This window comes from Conger conger, chromosome 6 (assembly GCF_963514075.1).
Source record: "Conger conger chromosome 6, fConCon1.1, whole genome shotgun sequence".
Taxonomy (NCBI): Eukaryota; Metazoa; Chordata; class Actinopteri; order Anguilliformes; family Congridae; genus Conger; species Conger conger.
In genome coordinates this window covers 20,867,969-20,895,964 of record NC_083765.1, presented here as the reverse complement: position 1 = coordinate 20,895,964, position 27,996 = coordinate 20,867,969, and the positions used below count along the sequence as shown (strand labels likewise).

The window sequence follows — 27,996 nt, the reverse complement described above, 5'->3', positions numbered from 1 at the left end:
CATGTAACCTGACTTTGGGGTTAAAGTCAGTCATGTGTGTGGTCACAAAGCACACCTCATTCAACAGCTAGGGCAGGGCTACCAAAATCTGATCCTGGAGACCTACCACCCTGTAGGTTTTCACTCCAACCCTAATTTGGCCTACCTGATTCTACTCATTAGCAGCTTGATGAGATCAGTAGCTGTCAAATACGTTGTTAGGCTTGGAGTGAAAAGATCAGGATGATAGATCTCCAGGAACAGGGTTGGGCAGCCCTGCTCTAGCTGTTGAATGAGGGGTGCTTTGTTCAGGTTGGAGTGAAAACTTACAGGATGGTAGATCTCCAGGAACAAGGTTGGGCAGCCCTGCTCTAGCTGTTGAATGAGGTATGCTGTGTTAGGGTTATAGTGAAAACCTAAAGGATGGTAGATTTCCAGAAACAGGATTGGTGACCACTGGTTTACAGAAACATGTTTGAATTGTTATGTGATGGAAGTGGCTGTCTGTTAACTGAGCAAAATCATTTTGTGACTTTGTGTGTGTGTGTGTGTGTGTGTGTGTGTGTGCATGTGTGTAATCCCAGGTTGACGGTACAGGCAGAGTGTCCCATGCACTTGGAAGACTTCCCCATGGACTCACACTCCTGTCCTCTGAAGTTTGGCAGCTGTAAGTATGTGTTTGAGGGTGGACAAAATTATTCAATAAATACAAATGTGTGCAAACTGGTTAGAGATTCAATATTTATGTCAAGGTTAAATATTTCCAAGGTTGTAATAATGCCATTATTGTTAATTAATTACATTAATTTGTTATTTAGCTGATGCTTTTACCCAAAGTTACTTAGTTATTAGACTAAGCATAAGCAGTGAAAATTCCCCCTGAGAGCAATGCGGGGTTAGGGGCCTTGCTCAAGGGCCCAACAGCTGTGCAGATCTTATTGCGGCTACGCAGGCGCTTGAACCTTCTGGGTCCCAGTCAAGCACCTTAGCCACTAGGCTACAGTATACTGTATATATTACATATTTCTATTTCACAGAAGTGGGTTTATTGAGTGCAGGCACTCGCACAGTATGCGTTAGCCAGGTCCTGACTGTAGGTCTTTTGTTCTTTAAGGAACATCGCTTTACTGAAAGCACAGGAACAAGCCTAACTACCTTCACTTAAGTCATTATTTTAAGTAGACTGCCTCTCGTAGTGAAAATGTTATTTCTGTCTTTTCAGGAATGTAACAAAAAGGTGTCAGACTCGTGTCATTTTAAACCTCTCGCATATTTTTTTATTTTCGCTGTCGGTTTGGCGAGTGTTAATGCAGACAGAATCCTGAGTCTTCCCATCCACACGCCAGTCACACACAGCGGCAGTTGCCACGGCAATAGCCATCTCCACATCAGTAATCACTCAGGCGAATGTTCAGTCACACAATTCCCCCACCCCCCATTCTCTCCACCTTCAATTTCAGTTTTTCTAACCTCCCTCGTTACCTAAGGCCATCTGCCACTTCTAAACACGACTAGCATCATCCCACAGCTACACAGGCCAGCGGCTTACTTCTTACTTGTACAGTCCATTCAGTTCACCACAGTGTAGGACAGCCTGTAGCCCAGCAGTTAAGGTACTGCCTGTAGCCCTGTGGTTCAGGTACAGCCTACAGCCCTGTGGTTAAGGTACAGCCTACAGCCCTGTGGTTAAGGTACAGCCTACAGCCCCGTGGTTAAGGTACAGCCTTTAGCCCTGTGGTTAAGGTACAGCCTACAGCTTTGTGGTTATTTAGCTGTATTTTTATCCAAAGGATCTTACAGTTGATTAGACTAGGTAGGGGACAATCAACTGTAAGGCCCTTGCCAAGACAGCTGTGCGGGTCTTATCATGGCTACATCGGGTCTTGAACCACCAAGCTTTTAGGTCCCAGTCAAGCACCTTCGGCGCAAGGCTACAGGCTGCCCCAAATGAAGGGGCCAGGGTGTAAGCATGTGTAGAAACATTGGTCTCAAGTATCACTTGTTAGAGTGTGAGGAACCACAAAAATGGTTAGCTGAAGAATCTTTAATTGGATATATTTTGAATGTTGGCTGAGTAGGTGGGTAGACCTATCTGTTTCTGGTTTCATTCCAACTTCTGCCCTTAATTACTTAATTAGCCCTAGCATTTACCCCGTCTGAAATTTTAGCTACACTTCTTGACAAGCACATGAATGACAGTAGATAGCTGATCTATCATATATATGGTCTGTAGAGGACAGTTGAGACAGTGTTCAAGATGAGAGTCAGCTGTGAAAACATAGAGAGCAGTTGGTGAAGGGTCTTTCCGCTGGTCTACCGCTGTAGAGCTGATATGCAGAAGGCTGCCAAATGGACAGCTGGCATTGATGGTGGCTCTAACCACTGCAGCTTTACAGCAGATCACCAATCCAGGGGCTGGACACTGTGCTTCTGGGCACCGTAGCCCCGTTTTAACAGGGATACTTGCAGTTTTATTCATCTTTTACCTTCACAACCTGCCTGAATTCCTGATTTCCTGATTGCTGGACTAATTTCTACATTAACACAAATATTATTGTGCCAGTATTTACTCGTTGTTTAAGAATAAGAAGTTTATTCTAAGGTTATTTACCAAATGTACAAGTAGGTGTAAGTGCAAATACATCCTTCAATTATACACATAGCACCAAGTTATACAGAAATGAAGTCCTTTTTCACATAATTTTTTAGGGGAACTCATTTAAAGAGCACAGTCTCAGAGTGTTGCTCTCATAAATCTTGCCGCGTGTGCACTGTACTTCCAATTCCAGCGAAACGGAGAGCCGCTGGCTTGTATTCGCAGCAACGCAGGGTTTCTGATATTTTCACATTTTCAAAGCATGGGATAACAAAGGATGCAGTTAGTAATGGACGACATAATGGCCTTCTGTGCTGCACTATAGACTTTGTGCCCAGAATAAAAAAAACTAGACTGTAAACACTGGGTGTGTTATTTTTGCCCTCCTCTGCAGATGCCTACACGCTCTCCGAGGTGACGTACGTTTGGACTCGAAACGCCACTAATTCCGTGGCTGTGGCACCGGATGGGTCCCGGCTGAACCAGTACGACCTGCTGGGACAGACTGTTGGGGAAGAAACCATTAAATCCAGTACAGGTATGTCCCACTCCTGTCCTTTTCCCAGCCCAGGGGCTCGTTCCAAACTTTCTCCTTGTTCTTTGCCCGGAAGTTGATCAAGGTCCACCATCTTTAAGTAGATTCCAGTTCCTTCAAGGAGCTAGGAGCCGGAGCTAGGAGGCTCCCAAAGTTTTCTTGAACATGAAAATATCAGCACATCCTTTCCAGGAAGCAAGTATGTTTTTGGAATTTGTGACGTATAAAAGATCGACCTGTGGATCAAGCAAAGCCTTTTGTAAGCAGCCCTGTGGCTTTATTGGGTGTGTCTGCTCTGGGCAATAATGGTCACATCAACATGAAATGCATTTTTTTGGATAGAAAGATGTAGATGGGTAGATGGATAGGCAGACAGATAGATGGATAGACAGAGACAGACAGACAGACAGCTAGACAGACAAACAAAGAAAGATAGGCAGATAGACAAGAGGATAGAAAGATGGATAGACTAATATGTATTTTTGTTTAGAGCAGCCCTTTATGTGTATTTGACTAGTTCTGGGTGTGATGCTTAAACTTGTAGAAGAACCTATGTGCTTGTAAATCGCTTTGGATTAAAAGCGTCTGCCAAATGACAAAAATGTAAAATGTAATGTAATAGATTATTAATTCCATTGTCTCTAAATGTGCCTTCGGGTCTCTGCAGTACCTCCATTTTCATATGTTATTCCTTAACGTGTGAAATGATTCATCATGTATGCAGCCCGTGTTTTTCACCAGACAGTAAACTCAAAGGAAATTAGCTGCCTGGCCTTGGTGCAGTTAAGCCCTGCAGTACTTTAATGAGGCAACCCATGTAGGAAATGTGAAGTTGTTAGCTGCTAACTGAGCGCTTAGCTTTCATGCGGAGAATCCATCTTCACCCTTGACCTGTCCCTCAGGTGTGATCAGTGTTCCCCTGCAGGGGTCCCCCGGACCCCATCTGACCCCCCGATATGAAGCTGAGCCACAGTGACAGGCTGGGGCCCGCTGCTCTTTAAAGATTCAACATTTATTTCCTGTGCCACTGGGACAAAAACAGCAGACATCTTATTTTATGCTTGAAGTAACAAGCTGACATTTCTACAGTAACACTGAATGTACAACACAATTCATAAAGTAATCTGTTTAGATGTTCAAACAATATTATACAATTCACAGGCAGTGCACATTTAGTTTATTTGAATAGCAAAGCTGCAATAAGATTATGGTAAATAATAACATTTTAATAAGGTGTATTTATTTTCCAAACCATCCATTTTCTGGATGCCGTGTAAACCTTTTTTCCACATTGAGAAAATTATGAGAAAAATGTTAAGACACATTGTTCCACACATTAGCTATAGCCAGACTGCAGTATTGTAAGGATGCATTTAGATTTGAGCATAATATAAGGATTAAAGTACTTTCACAACTTACCATAACATAAAAATAAAGCATTAAAGTCTCTATAGAGACAGTTGCGTGTGAAAATCCCAGAAATACTCAACCCAGCCCGTCTGGTACCAACAATCATGACACGGTCGAAATCACTATGATCACATTTTTTCCCCATTCTGATGGTTGATGTGAACATGAAGCTCCTGACCCATATCCACATGATTGTATGCATTGCACTGCTGCCGCACAATTGGCTGATGAGATAATTGCATGAATAAGTTGTTCCTAATAAAGTGCTTGGTGAGTGTATAGCCGTATAGTTCTGCGTACATCAATACATTGCAGTGCATATCAGTGTGTGTATCAGTGCATTTTGTATAGAATGCAGGAGTGCGGCTCTGTATCGTTTTCCTCTTGGATAATTGCACAGGGGGAGATAATGCATGCGGCTGCTGCATTGTGACTCCATTTTAGGCTGGAGCAGTTCCACGCCTCCGGCTGAGCTAAAGAAATCTGAGCTGTGTGATTCCCCATCGCCTTCCACCTTTATTCTCCACTCATCTCTTAATCCTTTGAAAAGTATTTTTCACAGAGAACAAACTCCAGCAAAAGCAGCACAGATAACTAATCCCTTGGTTATTTTGCTGGCACACACAGTCTAGAGGCATTTTAATACCGTTGTGGTTCCCCTTTTCAGCAGGGCTTTACTCAAGAGAGGGAATCACAGATGGCAATACTGATGCAGTCTCAGACTGTCTCGAGAGGAGTGTTAGCTTGAGATCTCAAGATCAATGTTAGCTTGGAATCTCTGACTCAGTATTAACTTCTGATCTTTGGATCAGTGTTAGCTTTAGATCTTTTGATCTGTGTCTGCTTGTGATCTTTGGATCTGTGTTAGCTTGAGGTATTTTGATCCGTGTTGGCTTGAAATATTTTGATCTGTGTTAGCTTGAGATCTTTAGATCTGTGTTAGCTTGAGATATTTAGATCTGTGTTGGCTTGAGAAATTTGGACCTATGTTAGCTGGAGATCTCAGGATCAGTGCTAGCTTGTGAGCTCAGGATCAGTATTTGCTTGAGATCATTGGATCTGTGTTCAGTTGAGATCTTTGGGTCAGAGTTAGCTTGCAATCTTTGGATCAATGTTAGCTTGAGACCTTTGGATCAGTGTTAGCTTGGAATCTTTGGCTCAGTATTCGCCAGAGATCTTGGGATAAATTTCAGCTTCAGATCTTGGGATCAGTGATAGCTTGTGCTCTCTGACTCAGTATTAACTTGTGATCTTTGGATCAGTGTTAGCTTGAGACAGACAATGCTGGAATCCTGTATGTTGTTGCTCAGTCTCCCTTTCTCTAGTTTGATTAACAATTGTTACCATGATGTGCATTCCAAAAATAAATTAGTATTTATTTAATCTTGTCTATACATTATCTGAAATATAATGTGTAAATGCATACCAATCAGCTATAAGTGTGTAAATGAGCACACCAATCAGTTATGAATATGTAAATGAGCACCCCAGTCAGCTGTGAATGTGTAAATGAGTACACCAATCAGCTGTGAATGTGTAAATGAGTACACCAATCAGCTGTGAATGTGTAAATGAGTACACCAATCAGCTGTGAATGTGTAAATGAGTACACCAATCAGCTGTGAATGTGTAAATGAGTACACCAGTCAGCTGTGAATGTGTAAATGAGTACACCAATCAGCTGAAAGCTTCGTGCCATGGCCAGGGCACATTCTATCTACCTGTCCCTGACTGTTCATACAGAACTCGTGTGATGTGCCAACTCTGAAATACTGTTCCAGGTGAACGGCTTCACCTCAAACTTATGCTGACAACCTGAAAATATCCACACAGCTGCTTTTGAACCAGAAGATGTGAAGTAAATGATGTTCTTTTTGCATTCTGGGCCATTCAGAGGGAAAACCTGCTTGGCTCCTTGTTATCCCGCTTTCGTTTGGGCTGTGTAGCTAAACGCTTTCAGCTCCCGCCGACCTGTCAACTGAGGAGCAAAGCCGGAGAGTCGTTATCGCACCGATCGTTCTGTAATCGGCACATCTCAGCTGAGGGGGAGTCAGAGGAAGGCTCTCCAGTTACGAGGCATCAGTGACTTTTAATGCGAAGCATGGGCAGCAATGGGCTTCAGAAGGGAATGGCAGATTTCTTTACAGATCAGAGTACAAGGTTTCTGTCTCTTTCTGTCTGTCTCACTTACGCTCATTGACTTTCACGTACTATGTGTCCACACAAATACACACACATGCATACACACACAGACAAAGACACACTGACAGGAAAGGGTATGTATGCACACGCACACATGCATACACACAAATGCACACATATATTTAATTAATTACATATATTGACAGAGAGATGCTTACATGCAAGGAATTGATTTTGTTTTGTTTTTCTCAAAGCTACGGGTCAGAAATACTGGCCGTCTCCTGAGAGTTCAGCACCAGAGGCCTCATCAGTTTGTTTCTAAGAAAAGCTCACATTTGACACTTATGTCCATAGTCATGACGCATCCCCCTGCTCTGAAGGGTTATCTGTTCCAGTGAGTTATCTCCCTGTGTACTCCTCTTTATTGATGATGTCCTGCTGCCTGGTCAAACTAAAACCACATCATGCCACATGCTCGATGTTACTAATGTTTACTGTTCTACATATTCCAAATCCGACCTGAGTGAAATACCTCATTGTTTTGGATGCAAATACTTGAATATATTATACTGAGCTTGTATGGTGTACTGGAACCTATGAAATACTAAACCTTTCGGTTGGATTAATTACACCAGGCAAGTTTAGCTCCCTGCGCTTTTCCTGCCCTTGAGCTGAACTCTGTCACCTGGGAAAGATGGACGCAAGGCTGTCAGCTCTGGGAATTTGGAATTTAGCTCTGACCTCGTGAATCTCACGGCTGCGCGTTGTTGCTCGGTGTGACAGACGGAGGATTTCAGGCTCTGCGGTTTTTACGGTTTTCGGGATCAGTGGGCCAGGAGAGAGGCTTCATCCTAAACTGCTGAGAGTCGCGTGTGGAGCTGGCACAGGACCCGGAGACAGACAAAAGGCCTGGGTCCATTCCCAACGTGTGGGCGTCGGGAATGCCAAACCGCTCCGGATTAGCCGGGAATCCCTCCCCGTTCGGCAGTGTAGAGCCAGGCTCGCCTCGGCCAGCTGGCAGTATTAACGGAGTGCCGCGGGAAAGCGAAGAAGTCCGTAATGGGTTTGTTCTTTGTGCCGTTCTGTTCCTCCCTCACATAAATGCAAGGTTCTCAGTCACTCTGACCATCATCCCTTCTGTCCCAGAAAGGGCTGAATATTGTGGTCAGGAGCATCATGGTGATTATTACCTTTTGAAAGCTAACACCAGCTCTATCGCACACAGTCAGCTGCACTGTATGAGAGCGGCCACACGGCGAATGAAATGTCAATGCAGTCTCTATTCACAATGTCGGCTGCTATGTACCTGCATTGTGTGAGGCGAGTGTGCATTGTGTTGTTGAACCAGGAAATATCAAGTTAGCCCTTTAAGGTGGGAGCAGGTTTATTTTTTAACTGAATGATTGAATGCTGATGTAACAATCACTATGGATTGTTAATAGAGTTCTTGAAAGAAAACATTAAAAGAGTAGGTCAATACTCAATCTGTAACCTCGCTTTGGCCAATGGGTGGTCATACCATTTAACAGAGTATACAGAAAGGGTGGGCCGAGGGTATTATTGCTAGCCAAACCATTGACTGTTTACAGAATGCATAAATGTGTGTTCTTTTCACACAGTGTTCTCACAGTACATAAAAGCAGTAGGCACATGTTGTGTTTCCTGCACAGACTGTTTCTAATTTTAGCTTGTTTGACCTGTTTTGATTGAATGAAGAAGAGTGACTCAGAATGGCTAGATCTAGAGTGAATTAATTGAGTGAAGAAACTGCTGTGCATCACCATTTCTATACAATCTGCAGACATGATTTTGTCCAATGGCACCAGATTCCTTATAATAGATTTAGATATCCTTTTAAATAAGGTACTCACAGGGTACACACAATGAAAATGATGTCACCTATGGTGTGGAAGCGGCGCTCCTGAGTGGTTCGGAGAAAGTGCAGAGGACCCTGACTTACCGTCGGCAGCGTGTGAAAATGGCAAACATTCGGAGTGTCAAGGGTATGGTGGGGCTAGTCACAGGAGGGGCCTCTGGACTGGGGAGGGCCACGGTGGAACGGCTGGTGAATATGGGGTGCAGCGCTGCGATCCTGGACCTGCCGAGTTCGGACGGAGAGAGCGTGGCGCAGAGCCTGGGGGACCGATGTGCCTTCGCTCCCGCGGACGTCACCTCGGAGTCAGATGTGCTCTCTGCCGTGTCTTTTGCCCGTGAGAAGTTTGGCCGCCTGGACCTTGCAGTGAACTGTGCTGGAATTGCTGTGGCTGCCAAGACCTACAACTTCAAGAAGCACCAGGCCCGCAGCCTAGAGGATTTCACCAGAGTCATTACTGTGAACATTGCGGGCACCTTCAACGTGATCCGGCTGTCCGTGGCGGCGATGTGTGAGAACGAGTGCGACGCCGACGGCCACCGGGGCCGCATCATCAACACGGCCAGCGTGGCAGCGTACCACGGACAGGTTGGTCAGGCAACGCACTCCGCCTCTAAAGGAGGGATCGTAGCGATGACGGTCCCCAATGCCCGTGACATGGGATCCGCGTGGTCACCATAGCTCCCGGCCTGTTCTCCACGCCCCTCCTGTCTGGGCTTCCAGAGAAGGTGCCCACCTTCCTGGCTCGCCAGGTGCCCTTCCCCTCCCGCCTCGGGGACCCGGCCGAGTTCGCTCACCTGGTGACCTCGGTGGCCGAGGACCCCGTGATCAACGGAGAGGTCATCCGGCTGGACGGAGCCATCCGCATGCAGCCTTGAGAGAGAGGGAGTGGAAGGACAGAGAGAGAGAGGGAGGGGAAGGACAGAGAGAGAGGGAGGGGAAGGACAGAGAGAGGGAGTGAGCGGGGTGGGAGAGAGAAGGGAGGGGGAGAGAGAGTGGGAGAGAGGGGAAGGACAGAGAGCGAGAGGGAGGGGAAGGACAGAGAGAGATGGAGGGAGTGGGGTGGGAGAGAGAAGGGAGGGGGAGAGAGAGAGAGGAATGTGGGCTGCTTCTTGGCATGTCCTTGTTTCGGAGCACGACATCCGGACCTTACATCATATGTGAGACTACCTACCCAGAAATCCACAATGCCGTTGGTCCAGGGGCGGCCTGTAGCGTGGTGGTTATGGTAAACGACTGGGACAGGCAAGGTTGGTGGTTCGAATCCCAGTGTAGCCACAATAAGATCTGCACAGCTGTTGGGCCCTTGAGCAAGGCCCTTAACCCTGCATTGCTCCAGGGGAGGATTGTCTCCTGCTTAGTCTACCAAATGCCAATAATGTAATAATGTAATGTAACCTATAAAAGTGATGGGACCACGTTCTTCCTTTCAATAAAGAATGCTGAACAACTAAAACAGTTCCAAGTAGTCACATACATATGCTGTGTCTTCGTACTGCTAGCAAGCTAGCTTCAGTTTACGTTTGCTTGTTTTGCCGTGTTCTCACTTATACAAAGTGCTGCTGTATGAGTTACTCCACACCAGAGGACACTGACTGCAGGCTGTTCTTCTGTTATGATCCATGGATAGCTGTATCATCTTGTGGATGTTATCTACCACAGGACTTGGGATAATAATAAATAATAATGAGTTATTTAGCTGATGCTTCTATCCAAAGTGACTTATAGTTGATTAGACTAAGCAGGGGGAGATCTTCCCTGCAGCAATATGGGGTTAAGGGTTTTGCTCAAGGGCCCAACAGCTGTGCGGATCGTATAATGGCCACAGCGAGGCTTGAGCCACCAACCTTCTTAGGAGAAGTGGTGCTAGTAAACTCATCTACATTTTTTTCAGGAACTATATACAGTACATCAGTGCCACTATTTATATGCGTCCTCCAAGCTAGCTTAATTAAAAACTATGAATTGAGCTTGCAAACTTGCAATGGCTGCCCAGCTTGTAAAGCATTGTGACAATACAGAGCATAGAGTACATTTCAGTCAAATTACAATCAAAGTGATGCATATTAACAGCGATAATGTCCCATCTGTCTTAGGGAGCACAGGAACAGATGCTATTTTAATTATTGTGTCTCGTTTTATGAATCACCTTAATGGCAGCAAATATATAACTGCTCTGGCTACGCTTGTAATACAGGTGTCACACTCACACACGTACACACCAAAAACATTGTCTACTATGATTATTAATATTACTAAAATGAATGGCTATTGCTAAGGAAACATTGACGTTATCGTTTCTGAGCACCTAATATCTTTCAAATCTGAACATAATTTTCCGAGGCTTTGTACAACCATATAACAAAATAAATTGCAGATGCTGCCATGGTAACCACAAAATGATTGCGGGTGATCTTAGGACTACCGCTCTCTCACCTCCCACACAAAGGTCCCTCAAGGATAAGGAAAAAAAGTTATCTTTTATGAATTTTGTATTGTGTATGAGGTAAGATACCGTCTGTCTTCATAACAACCATGCTCATTGCATTCCTTTGCTCAATGGCCAATCAGATTGCAAGGCTCATGGGAGCAGAAGGCGAGATTTTGAGCAGCGAGATGAGATGGAAGATCAGCACCGCTCCTGTCACGATCAGCAGTCAAAAAAGCAATTTGGCCTCACGTTAGCAGCACAGCGAATAAAAACAGGAAGCGTCCGCCACAAAGAGAGAGCGAGAGGACTGCAACAGAGACTCTGGGAGTGGGGGATGATGTCATTTAGAGACACAGTGCGGATTGTGACCCCTCCGTGCTCCCAAATAACCGACGTCTCTTCCATTTCCCATGAGCCCTTTCTGCAGCGTCTGGCTGTTAGAACCACACAAAGCCTGTAGATGGAAGTGATTGTGCAACATCTATTGAGAGAGTGCTTACGAGCGTGCAAACCTCACGCTTCAGACCACCCACTACTGTTAATATTATACATTACATTATATTAAAGGTATTTAGCAGACGCTCTTATCCAGAGCGACGTACAATGAAGTGCAAATCGAACGCAGGGACAAGTGCGATGAGGACCCTAGAGGAAAGATGTGAAGTAATTGTGTGGTGTAGCGAAAAGTCACGACACGTTGAAAATCAATTCTGACCCCCGTTCTATACACTGAGACGTCTAAGAATCCATTACTGTGGACCACATGGTCAATAGAGAAATCAAAATAAGACATTAAATGTTTATGGTGCAGAGAAGTACTTTAATGGTGTAAATACTGTATTGATAGTAGTTTAGTGCTGTAAGTACTGTACTGTACTGAAGGTAGTTTAGTGCTCTAACTACTGTACTGAACTGATAGTACTTTCCTGCTGTAAGTACTGCACTGATAGTACATTTGTGCTCTAAATACTGTACTGTACTGATAGTACTTTCATGCTGTAAGTACTGCCCTGTACTGCAATGATAGACACTGGTCCACCTGCCCTGGGATGTATAGCTCTAGTTCCCATGGCAGCCTCTGTGTCATGACCTCCCTCTCTCTCCAGGTGAATACACAGTCATGACGGTGCATTTCCACCTGAAGAGGAAGATTGGATACTTTGTCATCCAGACCTACCTGCCCTGCATCATGACCGTCATCCTCTCCCAGGTGTCCTTCTGGCTCAACAGAGAATCTGTGCCCGCCCGAACCGTCTTTGGTGAGTGTGTGTGTGTGTGTGTACTGTAGGTGTGTGTGTGTGTGTGTGTATTTGTGTGCATGCGTAGGTGTGTGTGTGTGTACGTACTGTAGGTGTGTGCGTGCCTGTATGGGTGTGTGCGTGTGTGTGTGTAATTTGTGTGCATGCGTAGGTGTGTGTGTGTGTACGTACTGTAGGTGTGTGCATACCTGTATGGGTTTGGTGTGTGTGTGCGTGTGTGTTCATGTGTGTGTGTACATACTGTAGCGGTGTGTGCCTGTATGGGTGTGTGTGTGTATGTGTGTGCAGGCATATGTGTATATGTGTATTTGTGTGTGTGTGCATGTGTGCTTGTATAGGTGTGTGTGTGTGTGTGTATATGTGCCTGCATAACACACAGTGAAGAAGGAAATGGTACCATTTGATGATTTCTCATTTACAAGTGTCATAAAGCTGTGAGCTGTTTGATTCTGCAGTTTGATTCATTTTCCTTCCCTTTTTCTCTCAGCTTTTCACATCAGTCCACAAGCTGAAAATTTAGGGCTTCTGACACTGTCAAATTTTTCATTTGAAATACTACACATAAAGCACTTCTTTACTTTGGTGTGCCAGGGAAGAACAGAAAATCAGCAAATGTATATGAACGAACATTTCACCATATTTTCACACATTGCATTAATATGGGAAACCTGTCAGCTTAAGTCTCTATGCCAAATGTAGCTCATTGGTTTGTACGGCACACCACCTTAACTCCCTCTGCCTCTGGGGAGGAGGACCTTTCCATTTATTTTCTCACATTTAAAATGCTTGTCAATCAAGTCAGAAAAAAGTGTGTTAGCATATACAATTTGAGTAAAGTCAATCTGACTCACAAAGGAAGGCCGTGGTGCAGGACCTTTCTTATCTGCTGTAATTGGCTGATAGTCCCGTCATGCATATAATGATATCTGATAGAAATGACAGACTTTTCTCTTTTCTTGAGCTCCATAGCTCAAGTGTACACCGCTTGGTGAATGTAGACTTTTGCAGATATGTGCATTGGAGTTATCAAACCTAAATCTATGGTTTCTTGCTAGAATATAGTAAAAAGTGAATCATAAAAGACAGAACCCATTAAAATGTAGACAGATTATTTAAAAAAAGATTCATATCCAGGAGAGCATTTGGCTCAGGAGGCAGTAGCGCTGCACAGATAAACAAATATAAGCAAATGACAGTACAATAGCAGTTACATTACATTTTTTAAATGTTTTAAACTTTTCTAAAAGACTATTGGCTACGTGACATTCAGACATCAGAAAGGGATCATTTTGCACCAAATATTTGTGATGAAACATGACAGATTAATTACCTGTCCAGTGCTACTGAGCTAGAGGATATGAGAGTATAGAATTACATTTGATATGCTTGTTCATAGCGATTCTGTTTTACTGCTACCTAAATGAAAATTTCCTGGATGAAAGTCAAGTTTCATCAAAGACCTACTGCAACTTCCCTCTGGCAAAATTAAGGTGGAAAATAACCACATACACTCAGTGAGCATGTATTAGACTTATTTTATTTTATTTTTTTACTTAAGTCTTCTGCAGCTGTAGCCTATCCACTGAGAGGTTTGAGCAGCCCAAGATGTGCATAGTTTTTTGTATGATGCTGTGATCAGTTTAATAATTTATCAGCATGAACTGTGATGAGTATGAGTTAATTCCACCATTATCAAGCCATTACATCATAGTTATTACATCCATTAACTCAGAAACCATTCATACATATTCAGTATGTACATAAACCTTGGTCAGATTGCTGACAAATTCAGGTGACAACATATCTTAAATTACATTGTAGAACGCTGTTTTTCATAAGGCATCATGCTCATTCTTCATAAAACATTTACATTTCCTTATGAATAATGAATTATGATTATGTACATTTCATCTTGTTGATGTCATTAAGACTTAAATAATGCACACGTTTTGCTGAAGGGGTCTGAGATATGAAATGGAGAAACTCATCATTAATGACACATCTAACCAGTCTGTATGACGGAGGGGGCATCTAAGGTTGACAAATCATTCAGCAGGCTTCCCACAATGCACTGCACGGCTCCCTGTCGTAGAACACGTGTATTCTCCCCCTGGGGGGAGCGTAAGTGCGTCTGGCATGTACATACTTGCTGACTTGTCCAAATTCCCAGCATTTATGCTACACAGCTGAAGCATATCGCGTATGCTGAGAGGAAAAGAACACATCCGCCATCGCTGCTTCATTAGACGTTCATCCGTCTTCAGAGACTGTGCCATTATTTAACGTTACGCTGAAAATGAACTTCGTCAGGAACAATATCAGCATCGGTCACCTTTCTGTAATGTCTCCACAAATAGACATTTTACGAGGGTGTTCTTTAATGAACTTACACTTAGAAGAATGAAAGACAGTAACTAAAGAAACAAAATGTGCCCCATATATTTGTATAAATATGAAATAATAATGGGTAGAGAAGACTAGTATTCATTTCTTAGAGAAAGGCATGTTTGCATGTTATTAGGCAGCACAGTTATTAGGAATAAATGGTATTTTGGGGAATTATTGGGAAGATATGTAAGGATGAAAGACACAGGGAATGCTTCCACTGATAATATTAAGTACATCGTGTTCAAAATTGCGGATGAAATTGGAGTGTGTTCCATCCATTTTCATTAAAGTCTTGCCTTCAAAGACTAAAATTTAATTTTGTTATACGGTCTGTGTCACTAACACAGATTGTTTTTTCCTATTTAATGAACACAATCCCTGAAATCATTTTACCGCAGAGTATATTATCAATTCAGCAAATGATATTAGCTTCAGTAAACCCAAATTAAAGCATTTTGCTTGTTTCTTCTGTCTCTAACTCAGCACATTTCCCATCCGCTGCATTACATACAGTGCAGTCCGTAAGTATTTGGACAGTGGTACAGTTTCGGTTATTTTGGCTCTGTAGTTTTGAAATAGAATGATGAATATGAGGTTGATGTGCAGACTGTCACCCTTGATTGAAGCCTAACACTCACTCACTCATTGGGCCTGGCTGTGAAGTTGTTAAAAAGTATTATGAAAACGTTACAACGTATAATAAAAGAGTTATTATACTGTTAAAAAGAGTGTCATAGCAAAAGTTAAGACACTTCTAAAGACTCCATTAAGTCGAAGCTCAAGTCAAAGCAGATTTTGGTACATGCAGAGAGATGGATGGAGGCTTTTACCAAAATTGACTTATCCGCGTCGATGCCTAGTGACAGAAGGGACCAGGGGCTGAGGGTAATTAGCCTCATTGATTACATCACTTCCTGAGGGGTACCAGGCAAGGCCTCGTACCCGACCACTGCGAAAAAATGAATGCAGTGATTACCAATACGTTTAATGTGGTAAACAAAAGCCACATGCATGCTGGGTAATCAGTCTGTGCATTTTTCCTGAATTGAAAGGTTTCAGGCTTCAAGGGAGGGATATAGAGTATGGAGCGGAATGTGTCGTGGATTTGCGGAATCTGTGCTCTCATTCTCCATGCCTGTAGTCTCCCTGGGTTTCTCTGCGCTCTGAAAGTGAATGTACAAGAGAAATCTCAGACAACCCCAAGGGTCCTCTAAACGAGTGTTTGCTCTCAGAAATAACTTCAGACTAAAAACTTTTAGATTCTTATGCTTTGTGGGAGGTGGGGGTGGTGGATATTAGACTTTGATATTATTGAAAATAAATTTTAAAAAAGTAAAGTGATGTAAAATCCATCTATGACCAGCATGAAATTCCAGCTGCCAGCTGTTTCAAAACATAGCTTGAGCTGGTCAAACCATGTTGACAATGGAGCTGGTCTTAACTGGTAAACTAGCTACCAGCTGTTTCAATGCCTAGCTTGTGCTGTTTTGGGTTTCAGCAGGGAAGCATTATTGGGAGTTGAATTACAGAACTCTAATATTCTGCAGTACACACTTTGGGCTCTGAGAAGTGATTTGTGAATTGTATGTGATCATTTGTCAAATACATACATTGTCTACTCATTTTAATCATTCTAAAAGTGTTTTTTTATAATATAGAAATGGTTCATAATAGCAGGACAGGATGGACAGGTTTCATAATTTGTTTCATGATTGAATCAAAGTGTGGAATGAAAATTTTTATTTTATTTTATTTTATAAATGAGGTATTTCAGTCTCATTTGCATGTGTGTGATGGATTGCAGTGTGAGTACTTTCACATTCCTTCCCTGGAGAACACACAATGGTTCTGTTTAAAAAGCATAATTTACTTCATCAGAATGATTACTGCTTCAGCACCTCATAAATACCAGAAATATGGGCAGCCTGTGGTTGGTGGTTCAAGCCTCAAAGTAGTCATGATAAGATCTGCACAGCTGTTGGGCCCTTGAGCAATGCTCTTAACCCCATATTGGGGGGATTGTCCCCTCCTTAGTTTACTAACTGTAAGTGGCTTTGGATAAAAGCCTCAACTAAATAACACCTCATTATTATTTATTATAATATGTACAGCATGTTGCTACAGTAGTGATAATAAATATAACCGTAATTATTATTAAAATTAGCACTTCTCTTAACTTAAAGTTTAAAAAATGCTTCGCAAAAAGTAGGTTAAATTAAACAGTGAATAAAACCAACAATAGACACGCAATGTAATTATGTACAGTCACACCACAAGAGGATTTAAAATTTAAACGGGATGAAATAAGAAGGTACTGATTCAGCAGGACTGATTCAGTTGTGTGGGCGAGTCCATTTTCAGTCCTGGCTGAAGGCTGTGACCGGAGGATCTCCGGTATAAGCCACTGCTCACTGGCTTATGGAGGATAAAAGGCCTGTGATGTAAATAAGCAGGGGCTAAACAACGCAGTGCTATTAACTAGAATGCTGTAACTCAACCATACTTTGATCTGTAGATTAACAGGAAGATTAGCTGTACTGTTGGATAAATGTCGCTGCTGATAATGGTTTATTCGCCTGAGGAAATGTGACTGTGAATAATTTGCTGCTTGGGATCATAATTTTTTCATCAGAGCAATCTACTGCTAACATCTGAGGCTTTGCCCCCCCCCCCCCCCCCCCCCCATTTGAAAAGAACAAACCGCCCTTTAAAATAGAAGGTATGTCAAAAAACAGCAAGGTTAGAATGAATTTAATGCAGACGTCTCCATCCTTGGAAGTATGGTGCACTGAGGGGGAAAGAGCTGGCGAGGCCGTTTCCACTGAAACAGCATCCGCACATTTTCCCGGACATTCACAGGATGTGTCAACACTTTTTTAAGCACAGAGGAGCCTCAGTCTCTGTTGAGGACAGGCAGTGCTGTGGGGGTGTATGCCTCAGGCACCGCCAGGGTTTGTACTTCTTTTTAAATTCCCTTTCATTATTGCTTTCATTGACTGTGGTGCAATTGAATGTGTGAAGATGATCGTGTTTTTCTGACTTAGAGGAATGCATATACACACAGACCATACAGCAGCGTATCACTTGTGGGATCACTTCCAACAGCTTTATGGGAAGGTCTGCTTCCATCCCATTATTTTATCTATTTGGTCAGATATCTCGCCAGGAAATAAGATGTCTGATGGCTCTAAGATGGCGGTTACTAGGAGGAGTGATTGGTTGGCTTTGGCGACACACTTATTGGTGTTGTGATCGTGTTTGTTTTTTATATTAAGAATAAAAAAAGGAAAGACTTTCTTGAATATGTACCTGAAGGTTTATGACAAAATATTTACAACCCCCATAGCTGCAATTTCTATATACCACGTCCTGGAGTGAGTAATTGCTTTTATAAAACGGTTACTAAACATAATAGTATAGATATTATCGACACAGTCCAATTAAAACAGTTTTTAATGAACAATTTTTTTGCAAGAATAATTTACAAGAAAGTAGTTCCTGCATGCTAGTAAGTAATGCCAGGTGGTTACTCTGCCAAACTCCCAAGCTAGTTAGTTTGCAAGCTACCGTGCATACCCATTGAGCACTGATAAGCACTGATTTATTATTTGGAGAAGCTCTGCTTTCTCCAGTCCACCAGTTTTGGTCACCCTAAAGCTCTTGCACTTCTGCCTGCTTATGGATACAAATCTCTCGGAAATCAAGACCCGTCTCAAGACTGTGTTACAGTTTATGTTGTATTTGTGTGTAACTCTGTACTGTTATGGTTGGTGTTAAATTCATGTGTAACTCAGTCCTGTCATTTTGATTGATGTTGTAGTTGTGTGTAACTCAGTCGTGTCTGTTATGGTTGATGCATTAATGTGTAACTCAGTCCTGTCTGTTACGGTGGATGTGGTATTTATGTGCAACTCAGTAACAGACAGGACTGAGTTACACATGAATTCAACATCAACTGAGTTACATGTGGTATTTGTGTGTAATTCCGTACTGTCCATTACAGTTGATGGTGTATTTGTATGTAACTCAGTCGTGTCTATTACGGTTGATTTTGGATTTGTGTGTAACTCAATCCTGTCTGTTACGGTTGATGTTGTATTTGTCTGTAACTCCACACTGTCTCTCACAGTTGATGTTGTATTTGTGTGTAAATCAATCCTGTCTGTTATGGTTGATGTTGTATTTGTCTGTAACTCCACACTGTCTGTCACGGTTGATGTTGTATTTGTGTGTAAATCAATCCTGTCCGTTACGATTGATGTTGTATTTGCGTGCAACTCCATTATGGTTCTGCAGGGGTGACCACCGTTTTGACGATGACGACGCTGAGCATCAGTGCCCGTAACTCCCTCCCCAAAGTTGCCTACGCCACCGCCATGGACTGGTTCATTGCCGTCTGCTACGCCTTCGTCTTCTCAGCACTCATCGAGTTCGCCACCGTCAACTACTTCACCAAGCGGGGCTGGGCCTGGGACGGGAAGAGCCTGGTCAACGACAAGGTTAGGCTCCGCACACCATTGAAGTGTCCACCATCTTCTTGCTGTTTTGTGGGCATTTTTTGTCATTACACTTATGGGGTGAGGTTGTAGGGCAGGGATAGTCAAGGATGGCCCTCAAATCCAAATCCAGCCCTGGTTTCCCTTTCTCCTGGGTAATTAGTGCTGATTGGCTCCCAGGTAAAGGGTGGGCGGAGAAGTAGCAGTTTGAATCCCAGCCAGGACACTTTCTGCACTGTGATCCCATCTCTATCTCGAACCCTCTCTGTGTTCCCCTCATCTAAATAATGTGGAAAAAATACATAAGGATAATAACATCATTGCTTCAATCAGTGGATGGATAATGAACGTAGCTTTGTAACATGATAGCTCCGGGTAATGAAAGTCACTTGTAGCATGATTGCACGCAGGGATAATGAAAGTAGCCTTGTAGCATGATTGCACACAGGGATAATGAAAGTAGCCTTGTAGCATGATTGCACACAGGGATAATAAAAGTAGCCTTGTAGCATGATTGCACACAGGGGTATTGAAAGTAGCCTTGGTTATATTACGCTATGCCTTGATGATGGCCACGGCTCTGTACACTGTACTGGGTGGCATTCTGAAAGAAACTATTCCTTTAAGGGTTCAATGTGTGCCTCGCTTTTGAAGCTGAAGCCCAAATCCTGTGAGCGTGGCAAGGATAACAGTCCGAAGATTAAAGGAAATGACAAGAAAGAGTCGCTTAAAGCAAGATGTCTGGTACCAGTAGGAGAATCTTCACTCGTATTTCAGTAGGACACATTGCATCCTGTAATGTAGTTCCACCCCAGCTCTGAAATAGCTCTGAACATTCTTTTTTACAGTTTGAGGCAGCAGCAGTAGAAGAATAACTCAGTGTGACTACCTTTATGGAATAGAGGGAGGGGAGAGATGGGTGGCTTTACCCTTTAAGAGCTGAAATCACAAATGTTTGTCTTAGCCGAACATTCTTATGGTACGTTCACATGGATTACGGCAAACGGATGTCATTATAGTGGATGACAGCACAATGGTAAAATGCGACTTGGATGGCAAAGAATGCTGTTGAAGGCTACGGCAGAGGTCACTTGCTGTTGAAGTGAATTCCAAACCTGATGTGATGCAACACAACAAACCAACCCGAAATGGAAAAGATTATTTTTCCGCGACATCGATAAAGTGCTATACCAATCACAATCCTCCTTTTCCTGTCCATTTTGGGAACTCAGTTACCAAGCAGCATAACCATAGCAACGTATATTGTATTTGCTGTCCTGCCATCCTGGCCTTTTTTCCCATACTGTCCCAAAAGGGCTGTTCGATCATCACCCGCAATGCTGATGTAACAATCGCTACTGTTGATCGAAAGGAATTAGGTTCTTGAACATGGATTTAGAATTTAGAAAGAAACCTACTCTTCAAAATATGGACTCTTTTACTTTACCTTTAAGACCAGATCATTTGTCACCTTATTGATTATGAAGAAATCATTCCAGTATTTCCATAACTTTGGTTTGAGGTTATCCTATGCTATTATTAACATAATTAATCTCTATAGAATATCAATTAGATTGCAGTGGTGAATATTCATCTTAATTCTTCTCAACTTGGTGATGTAGTTTGAGGGTTCATTGCAGTGCAGAAACATAAATGAGCTCACAACTTTTTATTGAAGAGCGCACGGAGTTGCGTCACGATGCTCTGAAAAATAATGAACTCATTTTTTCTGTTAAAGTGCATGTAAAGTATCAACTGAAAAAGAACGTAATTTTTAAAAGCATGAGATTTTAACAGCCTGAATGCCTTAAGGAAAGTAGCAGCCAGAGTGGTTTCCCAGGAGACAAAGACTTGTACACCAGAGTGGTACCCCATAATTGCCCCCATAGCCAGCAATACATCATTCATGTGTACCTTTTTTGCTCTGAAAGGTCCTAGTTTGTACCCAAATATAACATCGTTGTACTTTCAGGGTCCGCTTACAAACTATTCCTTAAAGCAGTGTTTCTCCACTCCAGTCCCCGGGACCCATTTGCCAGAAGGTTTATGTCGTAACAAGAACTCACACACCTGATTTAATGACTGAAAAAATCTAACCACCAAAAATGCCCTTGATTAGTAAAAAACCAGGTGTGTGGTTACAACAAAAACCTTCTGGCAAGTGGGGCCTGAGGACTGGAGTGGAGAAACGCTGAAGAACACAGTTATATCTGCACTGTACCTGTGTAGAAGACAAAAGAACAGGAGCTGGTGAGCATTACTCATCAGGGGCTGCACCACTCCTGTCTAACACCTGTCAGCTAGAAGACTGATTGTTTTAGAAGCATGCGCAACTCCGGTGGGGACAGTATGTCCCACGGCTGTCTTGTTGTTTGTTTTCTGAGAGGTGAAAGAGTCGGACAGAACAGTGCGTCCTCAGCAGTGCAGAAAGGCACTTTGCATGCTGGGAATCTCGTTGAATGGCTCTTCTTAATTGGAACGGGGCTGTTTGATTTTCTAAACACCATCGGCGGAAAAAAAACATCAACAGAAGCCCTGATAACCGGCCTGGAATCAATTAGAAATAAAGACTGCCACACTGTCTTTTAAGCAGCTGAAATTGTGCCTGAGGCTAACCGCATTAAGCTACAGCTGTGGCTGGAATTATGATTGGTGTACCGGTTTTTTGTTGTTCGTTTAAACTTTGTACAGAAAACCAGATGTAAACAATATGATTCTGGATTCTGGATTTGAGTATGAGGTCAAATAGGGAAGCCTTGCTCCAAGGGGGGATTGTGCCCTGCTTAGTCAAATAACTGTAAGTTTCTTTAGATAAAAGCTTCAGCTAAATAATGCTTTATTATTGTTAGCAGTGTGTTGGCCTTTCAGCCTTTGGATTTTGATTGGGTAACCTGGGCGCTTGATGCTGGTGTGGGTGTAGTATTTATAGCAGCTTGTGTGAGCTGCCTCGACAGTTACATTTGCCGTTTGACTGCCACAGCGTGTTGAGTCATGGGAAAATAAAGGAGAAATAAAGGGAAGATCAGCTCGATGGTGCCCAGCACAGCAGTATTTCAGGGGAAAGCAGATGGTTTGAGTAAAGGGGAGCACAGCTTTACAGGAGCACAGGAGGCGAAGCAGTATGGTTCTGTCATTAAAACGCTGAAGGTTAATGTTGATCCCGAGGTCCTTATGAGTCAAACGGCACAAAACTGTGACACGTGGAGATCACTTCCTGTGGAGCTGGTCGCTAAGAGCCACATTCGGTGCCTGAGACCATCTGCAATCCCAGTTTAACAGGCTTGTGATGTTGGGAGCAGAGGTGTGGACCCAATCAGAACTAACAAGCTAACACAGCTCAACAGAAAAAAACAAACAGGACACAGGCAAACAGAAGAAACAAACAACAAGACACAGGCGACAAGAGTACTAGAATAATTGATACTAATAATCACAAGACAGGGGAATAATTGTGCCAGTATGGTGGACAGTTCTGGAAGATCCTGGATGAACCTCGACACTTATTAGGGTGATGTGTTCTGTTATTTTTAAAATAAATGAACTGCATCATTCCAAAGAATGACAGACATTGGAGGGACTCTGATGAGGAAGGACAGATAGATTGAACTGTTCTGAGATTGGAAATCCAGACAGAATATCCTGATGGCAAGTCTAATTTGTGCAGATGGGATATTGACATTGATGCAGTTTTAAAGTCTGACGCATCTGGTCCATATTATTTATAAGTGCTCGCACATGGCTGAAGTAGATAATGATTATTTTATCGCTGTGTAGTGCTTGCCTAATTGCCTCCACATGCGTTTCTGATTATCATTTGATTGCTTTAGACCGGTCGGCTGGTTGTTGTTTTAGTCAACTAACCACATGTTAGTATTGGCAATATTATGAAAAAAACCATTGAGGGTAAACACCACATTCTGGTTGGCTAATGGGGCTGGCATACAAATATGGGAAAGTGGTGATTTTAGGGGAGTTTGGTGTGCAGTAGGATCTACATTGTTGGTGCATTGTACTGTTTATGGATTAAAATGTCCGCCACAGAGTGTGATAGTCTGTAAATTTGCTTGAATAAAACCTCTATTCTAGTTGGTTGTTTGTCTGTCTATCTATCCCTTATTGAAAGCTGTGCTACAAACCCTTAATGGGAAATGCATTTTGGGCATCATGATCTGATTTCTGTAATGCCATTGGGCAGAAAAAACAACGGGGAATGCTCGTCTGTTCCAGGGTTCTGCTGAGCTAAACTGAACTAGAAGCTCAGACTACAGCTGGCCCCTGAGAAACATAAACAGTGGGCGGGCGGTAGTCTTCCAGCAGGTGAGAAATAGTTGTGTGGTAGATGTACAATAGTCATCCAGTAGGTGGGCAACAGAGATCCCATGTGTGTACAGTAGTAATCCAGTAGCTGTGCAATAGTCATCCGGTACATGTGCCATAGTCATGCAGTAAGTGTGCAGTAGTCATCCAGTGGACTGCTGTAGGCATCCTTTTCTAAGAGCTCAGGAGGCAGTCTTTTGCTGTGTGTGTGTGTGTGTGTGCGTGACTGTGTGACTTTGCCGCTGGATAATTGCGGCTCCCTGGCTGACACAGCGAGCCTCCTGTTTAAATGTAACTGACAGCTGCTTCTGTACACATGGAGAGACTGAGCGTGTCCCCGCTTCGCAGATCCACCGAAATAAAACGAACAAAACAAGACACTCATCATTCTGCTGGGGGATAACTCCAAGCAGATGCTGTTATTTAAAAATAATGTGGCTCTCTCTCTCTCTCTCTCTCTCTCTCTCTCTCTCTCTCTCTCTTTCTCTCAAATGCGATGTTTTGTACATACTGAGGTTCAGTGAAAGTATGAATTTTAAGCTGTCTGGCATGGGTGAGTCATGTTCATTAATTTCCAAAAAATACTTTTTGGACAAAGCACATACAGTCCTTCCTTCCTTCCTTGCTTTGTGGTGCTCTTCTTTAAAAAGAAAATAAAATGTTTGACCATCTTTGCCTTTCCATGCTCTTCACCATTGAGCATAGACCCAGGATTTTTAGTCAAGATTTTGCAGCTTTCAGGATCATAAGAAGCTAAATCTCCAACCTGATCACTGTAGCCACCTCTTATGTTGGTTGTTTACTGTGAGATGGTCAGAGACTCAATCACATGCAGACTTAGGTCTGGAATGGATTTTGATTTGTATTTAGACTTTAGCCATGGCTCCTGTAGCTGGTCTAGCTGGGTATGATCTGATTAACCAGCTAGTGCTGGAAGCTTGTCTGAGATGTTAGCTGTTTCAAAACCTAACCTGAGCTGTTTTCTTTCCACAAGGTGTGATTATTTGTGTAACGTAAGCATTCCTAGGATAGAAATACCAGCAGTTTTTATAAGAGACAGTCATTAAATGTGAGATGCTCTCTATTGGTTGGATTTTGAAAGTTGTATCATGTACACGAGGCATTAGGCATATGCTCACATGTTCTTTCTTTCGTCGCAGAAGAAAGAGAAGGCCTCTGTTGGGAAAAAGAACAACGCGTACGCTGTCGCCGTGGCCAATTACGCGCCCAACATCACCAAGGACTCTGCCCTCCCCACCATCTCCAAGGGCGCGACCTCTGACCCCGGCAAGGTCAAGTCCGAGGCCAAGCCAGCGGAGAACAAAAAGACATTCAACAGCGTCAGCAAAATTGACCGCATGTCGCGGATTATGTTCCCGGTTCTGTTTGGGTCCTTCAACCTGGTTTACTGGGCTACCTATCTCAACAGAGAGCCTGTTATCACCGGCCTGGTTCCCTCCAAGTAGAGGAGCTGAACACGGTTTACCGTGCTCTGGATAAAAGACTCCAGATGTGCCAAATATGGCCAGACCCGACCATCTCCACACCTCGGTAGACTGGCCTGAGACGACAACAGTGACTTTTTTAACCTTTTTACTTCCACAGTGCTTTTAATATGATCACTGTAAATAAGCGGTTACACGTGCATTTGTCCATAGTTTGTACTGTATGATGTTTGGGCAGTTCCAGAAGGAAGAAAGATGTTTCGTCACACTTTAGTCACGCTTGCAGGTGTGGGAGGTTGCATCTCCTACACCTATGAGTGCTCTGTAAAATGCTGTGAGAACACTTTGTTACAAAATAATTTGTATTTACATGAAAGATGGGATGAGGTTAAATGTACCTGAAATGGTACAGAGATGTATTGTGGCAGTTGTAATTACGGTGCAATTGCAGCTGTGTAATGTAACGTGTTAAGGGAGATAGGGGGGAACTGCAGCACTCAGTATGTATTTACAGTACAGTGTGTATTATGGATTCCTTCTCCTGTCTCACCTTGTTCACTGCTTCTTATTTGAAGCTGTTGTTTGCATCAAGAATCTCTGTTCTTTGTTCAGTGTGTGAAAAATATCAGTGGACCAAAACTGCTGCAGTCACTTCAGCTCAAAACCTTAAAATCATACATTTAAAATCATCACTTACTCAGATCCTAGGAATACACATTTTTGACCTGTATTTTCTTTGCATTTTCACCTAGATTGTGCACAAAAACAGCTTCACTTCCTTTTATTGTTCCCTGTCATTTACATTTGAATAATCTGTTTGTGAAAGGCTGCATGAAACAGCTTCCAATGTTATGTGTGTACACATTTTATGTATTAGTAACATCAATGCTTTTATATTTACACCCTAGTTTCTCTTTTGCCCAGACTTGATGATTTCTTGGTTTGAGCCAAACATTTTGTTACATTAACACAGCAAGAAAAACTTTGCAGGGAAAAACTCTTAATGTGTATTAACTTTCTCCACTTTTGTTCAAGAACTGAATATCATATCAAACCCAGGAACTAGGAAGCCTTCAGAACAAAATCTCTAATTGAAGTTATACTATCTTTTCAGTACATATGCTGCAGATCATTCTGGATATTTCTTTGGTTTTCAATTAATGTTTTGAAACACAGTTGCCTTCCCTTTTCTTTATTTTGAGATATTTTTGCTGTTGTTAGTTGATGAAAATGAAAACCGTTGTTTAAAACATTTTTATTGTAAGTAAAATGTGGTATAGTAGAATTGTTGCTGTATTGTGCACTTATTTAATGTAAAAATGTGAAGTGCACAATATTAAAATTCAGAACACTGTTTACTTGAAATACACAATCTGACAAAATGACTATTTTTGATTGTGAAAATAAAGTAACTTCACTGTGAATAAAAATGTTTTAGTGTATTTATTTGTACGTATAATGTCTCCTCCACCCAAGGCTATTCTAATGCTAGGAGTGCTTAGCTAGCACTTGCTCTACGTGGGAATATTTGCATATTTAACATTGAATGGGGATATAAATATTTGATAAAACATAAAAAAGCTATAAAATCCAATATGGTGGAGCATGTTATCTTTAAAGGGTTCCGGCCTGGAGCGTTTACAGTAGATTTATTGTGAAATATTTATGCAATGATCTCATTTGCTCATGGTTTTGGAGTCTCCCAACTGGGTCTAACCAGAAGTGTATTCGTGCTCTCTCTCTCTACAAAGCAGTTTCTGAGTGGTGGTTTCAAAGCTCCTTGGTGCTTGTGGAAGACATGAAACCGATGATGAAACAGGCGATTAAACACAAGCCTCAAGGCCATTCTGGAACCACCTGTTAAAACCCAGGAGCCCCAAATTGCCAACACAACATAAACTCTTCAGGTTTTCAGTGAAATGGGTTACGGAATGGATCTTGTCAGTGCAGTGACATTACAAGCATGGTACGTGTGACCGTGTGTGCATCTCCCAATAAATGATGTATTTCAAGGAAGATTAATTTTATACTACTGTTGAAGGTAATTTAAATTTCATCTTCAACATGGAAGGTACAATGAGAAACCCTTTCCTTGCAAAGTGGAGTTTTTTATGTGAATATTCTGGGTGACATCTTATTATTTCTGGAGCAGGAGGCAGTATCAGCAGGAGGTTTGAGAGTCTCCATTTGATGGAACCTGCTTTACATTAATATAGCTGATGCTTATACAAAGTGACTTACAGTTGATTAGGGCCAATCCCCTCGTGGAGCAATGTGGGGCTGCCAACACCTGAATCTGAACCTGAATTAGTGCACAAATCAGCTGCATGAGGATTGTTTCTTTGTTTCTTGCCATGCCCTGAGTCCCACCTGAGTGTTCCATCCACCTGCCTGAAGCAGCTCACAGTTATTAACTTTATATAATAAAATGTATAAAGTTAAACCAGACTCGCAGCAGTGAAAGATCTCATGGACAGACTCTGGGAAGACAGTGGAGAGGCGACACAGATGTGAGAGAGCACTTCTCTGGAACTGTCATAAGTCATAGCGCAGGTGTGTGTTACAGAGGAGGCTGCTTAAAAAGGATTCAATTATGAAATAAAGTGGAGTTTGCATGTTCTCCCATTGTTTGCGTGGGTTTCCTCTGGGTACTCCAGTTTCCTCCCACAGTCCGAAGACATGCAGGTTAGATCTGTCCAGGGTGTATTCCTGCCTTTCGTCCAATGTATGCTGGGATAGGCTCCAGCCCCCCTGCAACCCTTTTCAGGATAAGCGGGTTAAGATAATGGATGGATGGATGGAAATAAATGAAGTAATTGTGTGCTTAAATGTTATTGTCATTCGAAAAAGCTTTTTTCTCTCTTCTTCGGAAAATTATCATTATTGTAATATTGCAAATGTGTAAACAGTGACACCTAAAGGCAAGAATGGACTGACAGTTTGATTTGTTCGATTGAACAGTTTGACAGAATTCATTACAAGTAGATTTAATTCCTTATTGGACATGGACATTATTTTAGCTAAAGAGGTAAGGTAGTACATTTAGTCAATTTTGCTTTCTGGTGGTTAGTTATTATGATTAGTTATGCACTTTAAAACAAGTTTACTAGTGAGCTAGCTACTGA

General features: G+C 42.5%; 1 protein-coding gene and 1 pseudogene across 1 annotated transcript in view; both read left to right on the top strand.

The window, feature by feature from the left end:
• The window catches only part of gabra2a (gamma-aminobutyric acid type A receptor subunit alpha2a), a 50,210-nt gene extending 23,909 nt beyond the window's left edge, over positions 1–26,301 (top strand). Inside the window, exons 6-10 of the mRNA XM_061244325.1 lie at positions 564–646; positions 2,970–3,113; positions 12,073–12,225; positions 18,910–19,112; positions 24,587–26,301. Of these exons, the coding sequence (XP_061100309.1) occupies positions 564–646; positions 2,970–3,113; positions 12,073–12,225; positions 18,910–19,112; positions 24,587–24,892 (889 nt within the window). The 3' untranslated portion in view covers positions 24,893–26,301. The remainder of the gene's footprint in view (positions 1–563; positions 647–2,969; positions 3,114–12,072; positions 12,226–18,909; positions 19,113–24,586) is intronic.
• LOC133130084 (3-hydroxyacyl-CoA dehydrogenase type-2-like) lies at positions 8,641–9,414 on the top strand (annotated as a pseudogene).
• Positions 26,302–27,996: the final 1,695 nt, after the last annotated feature.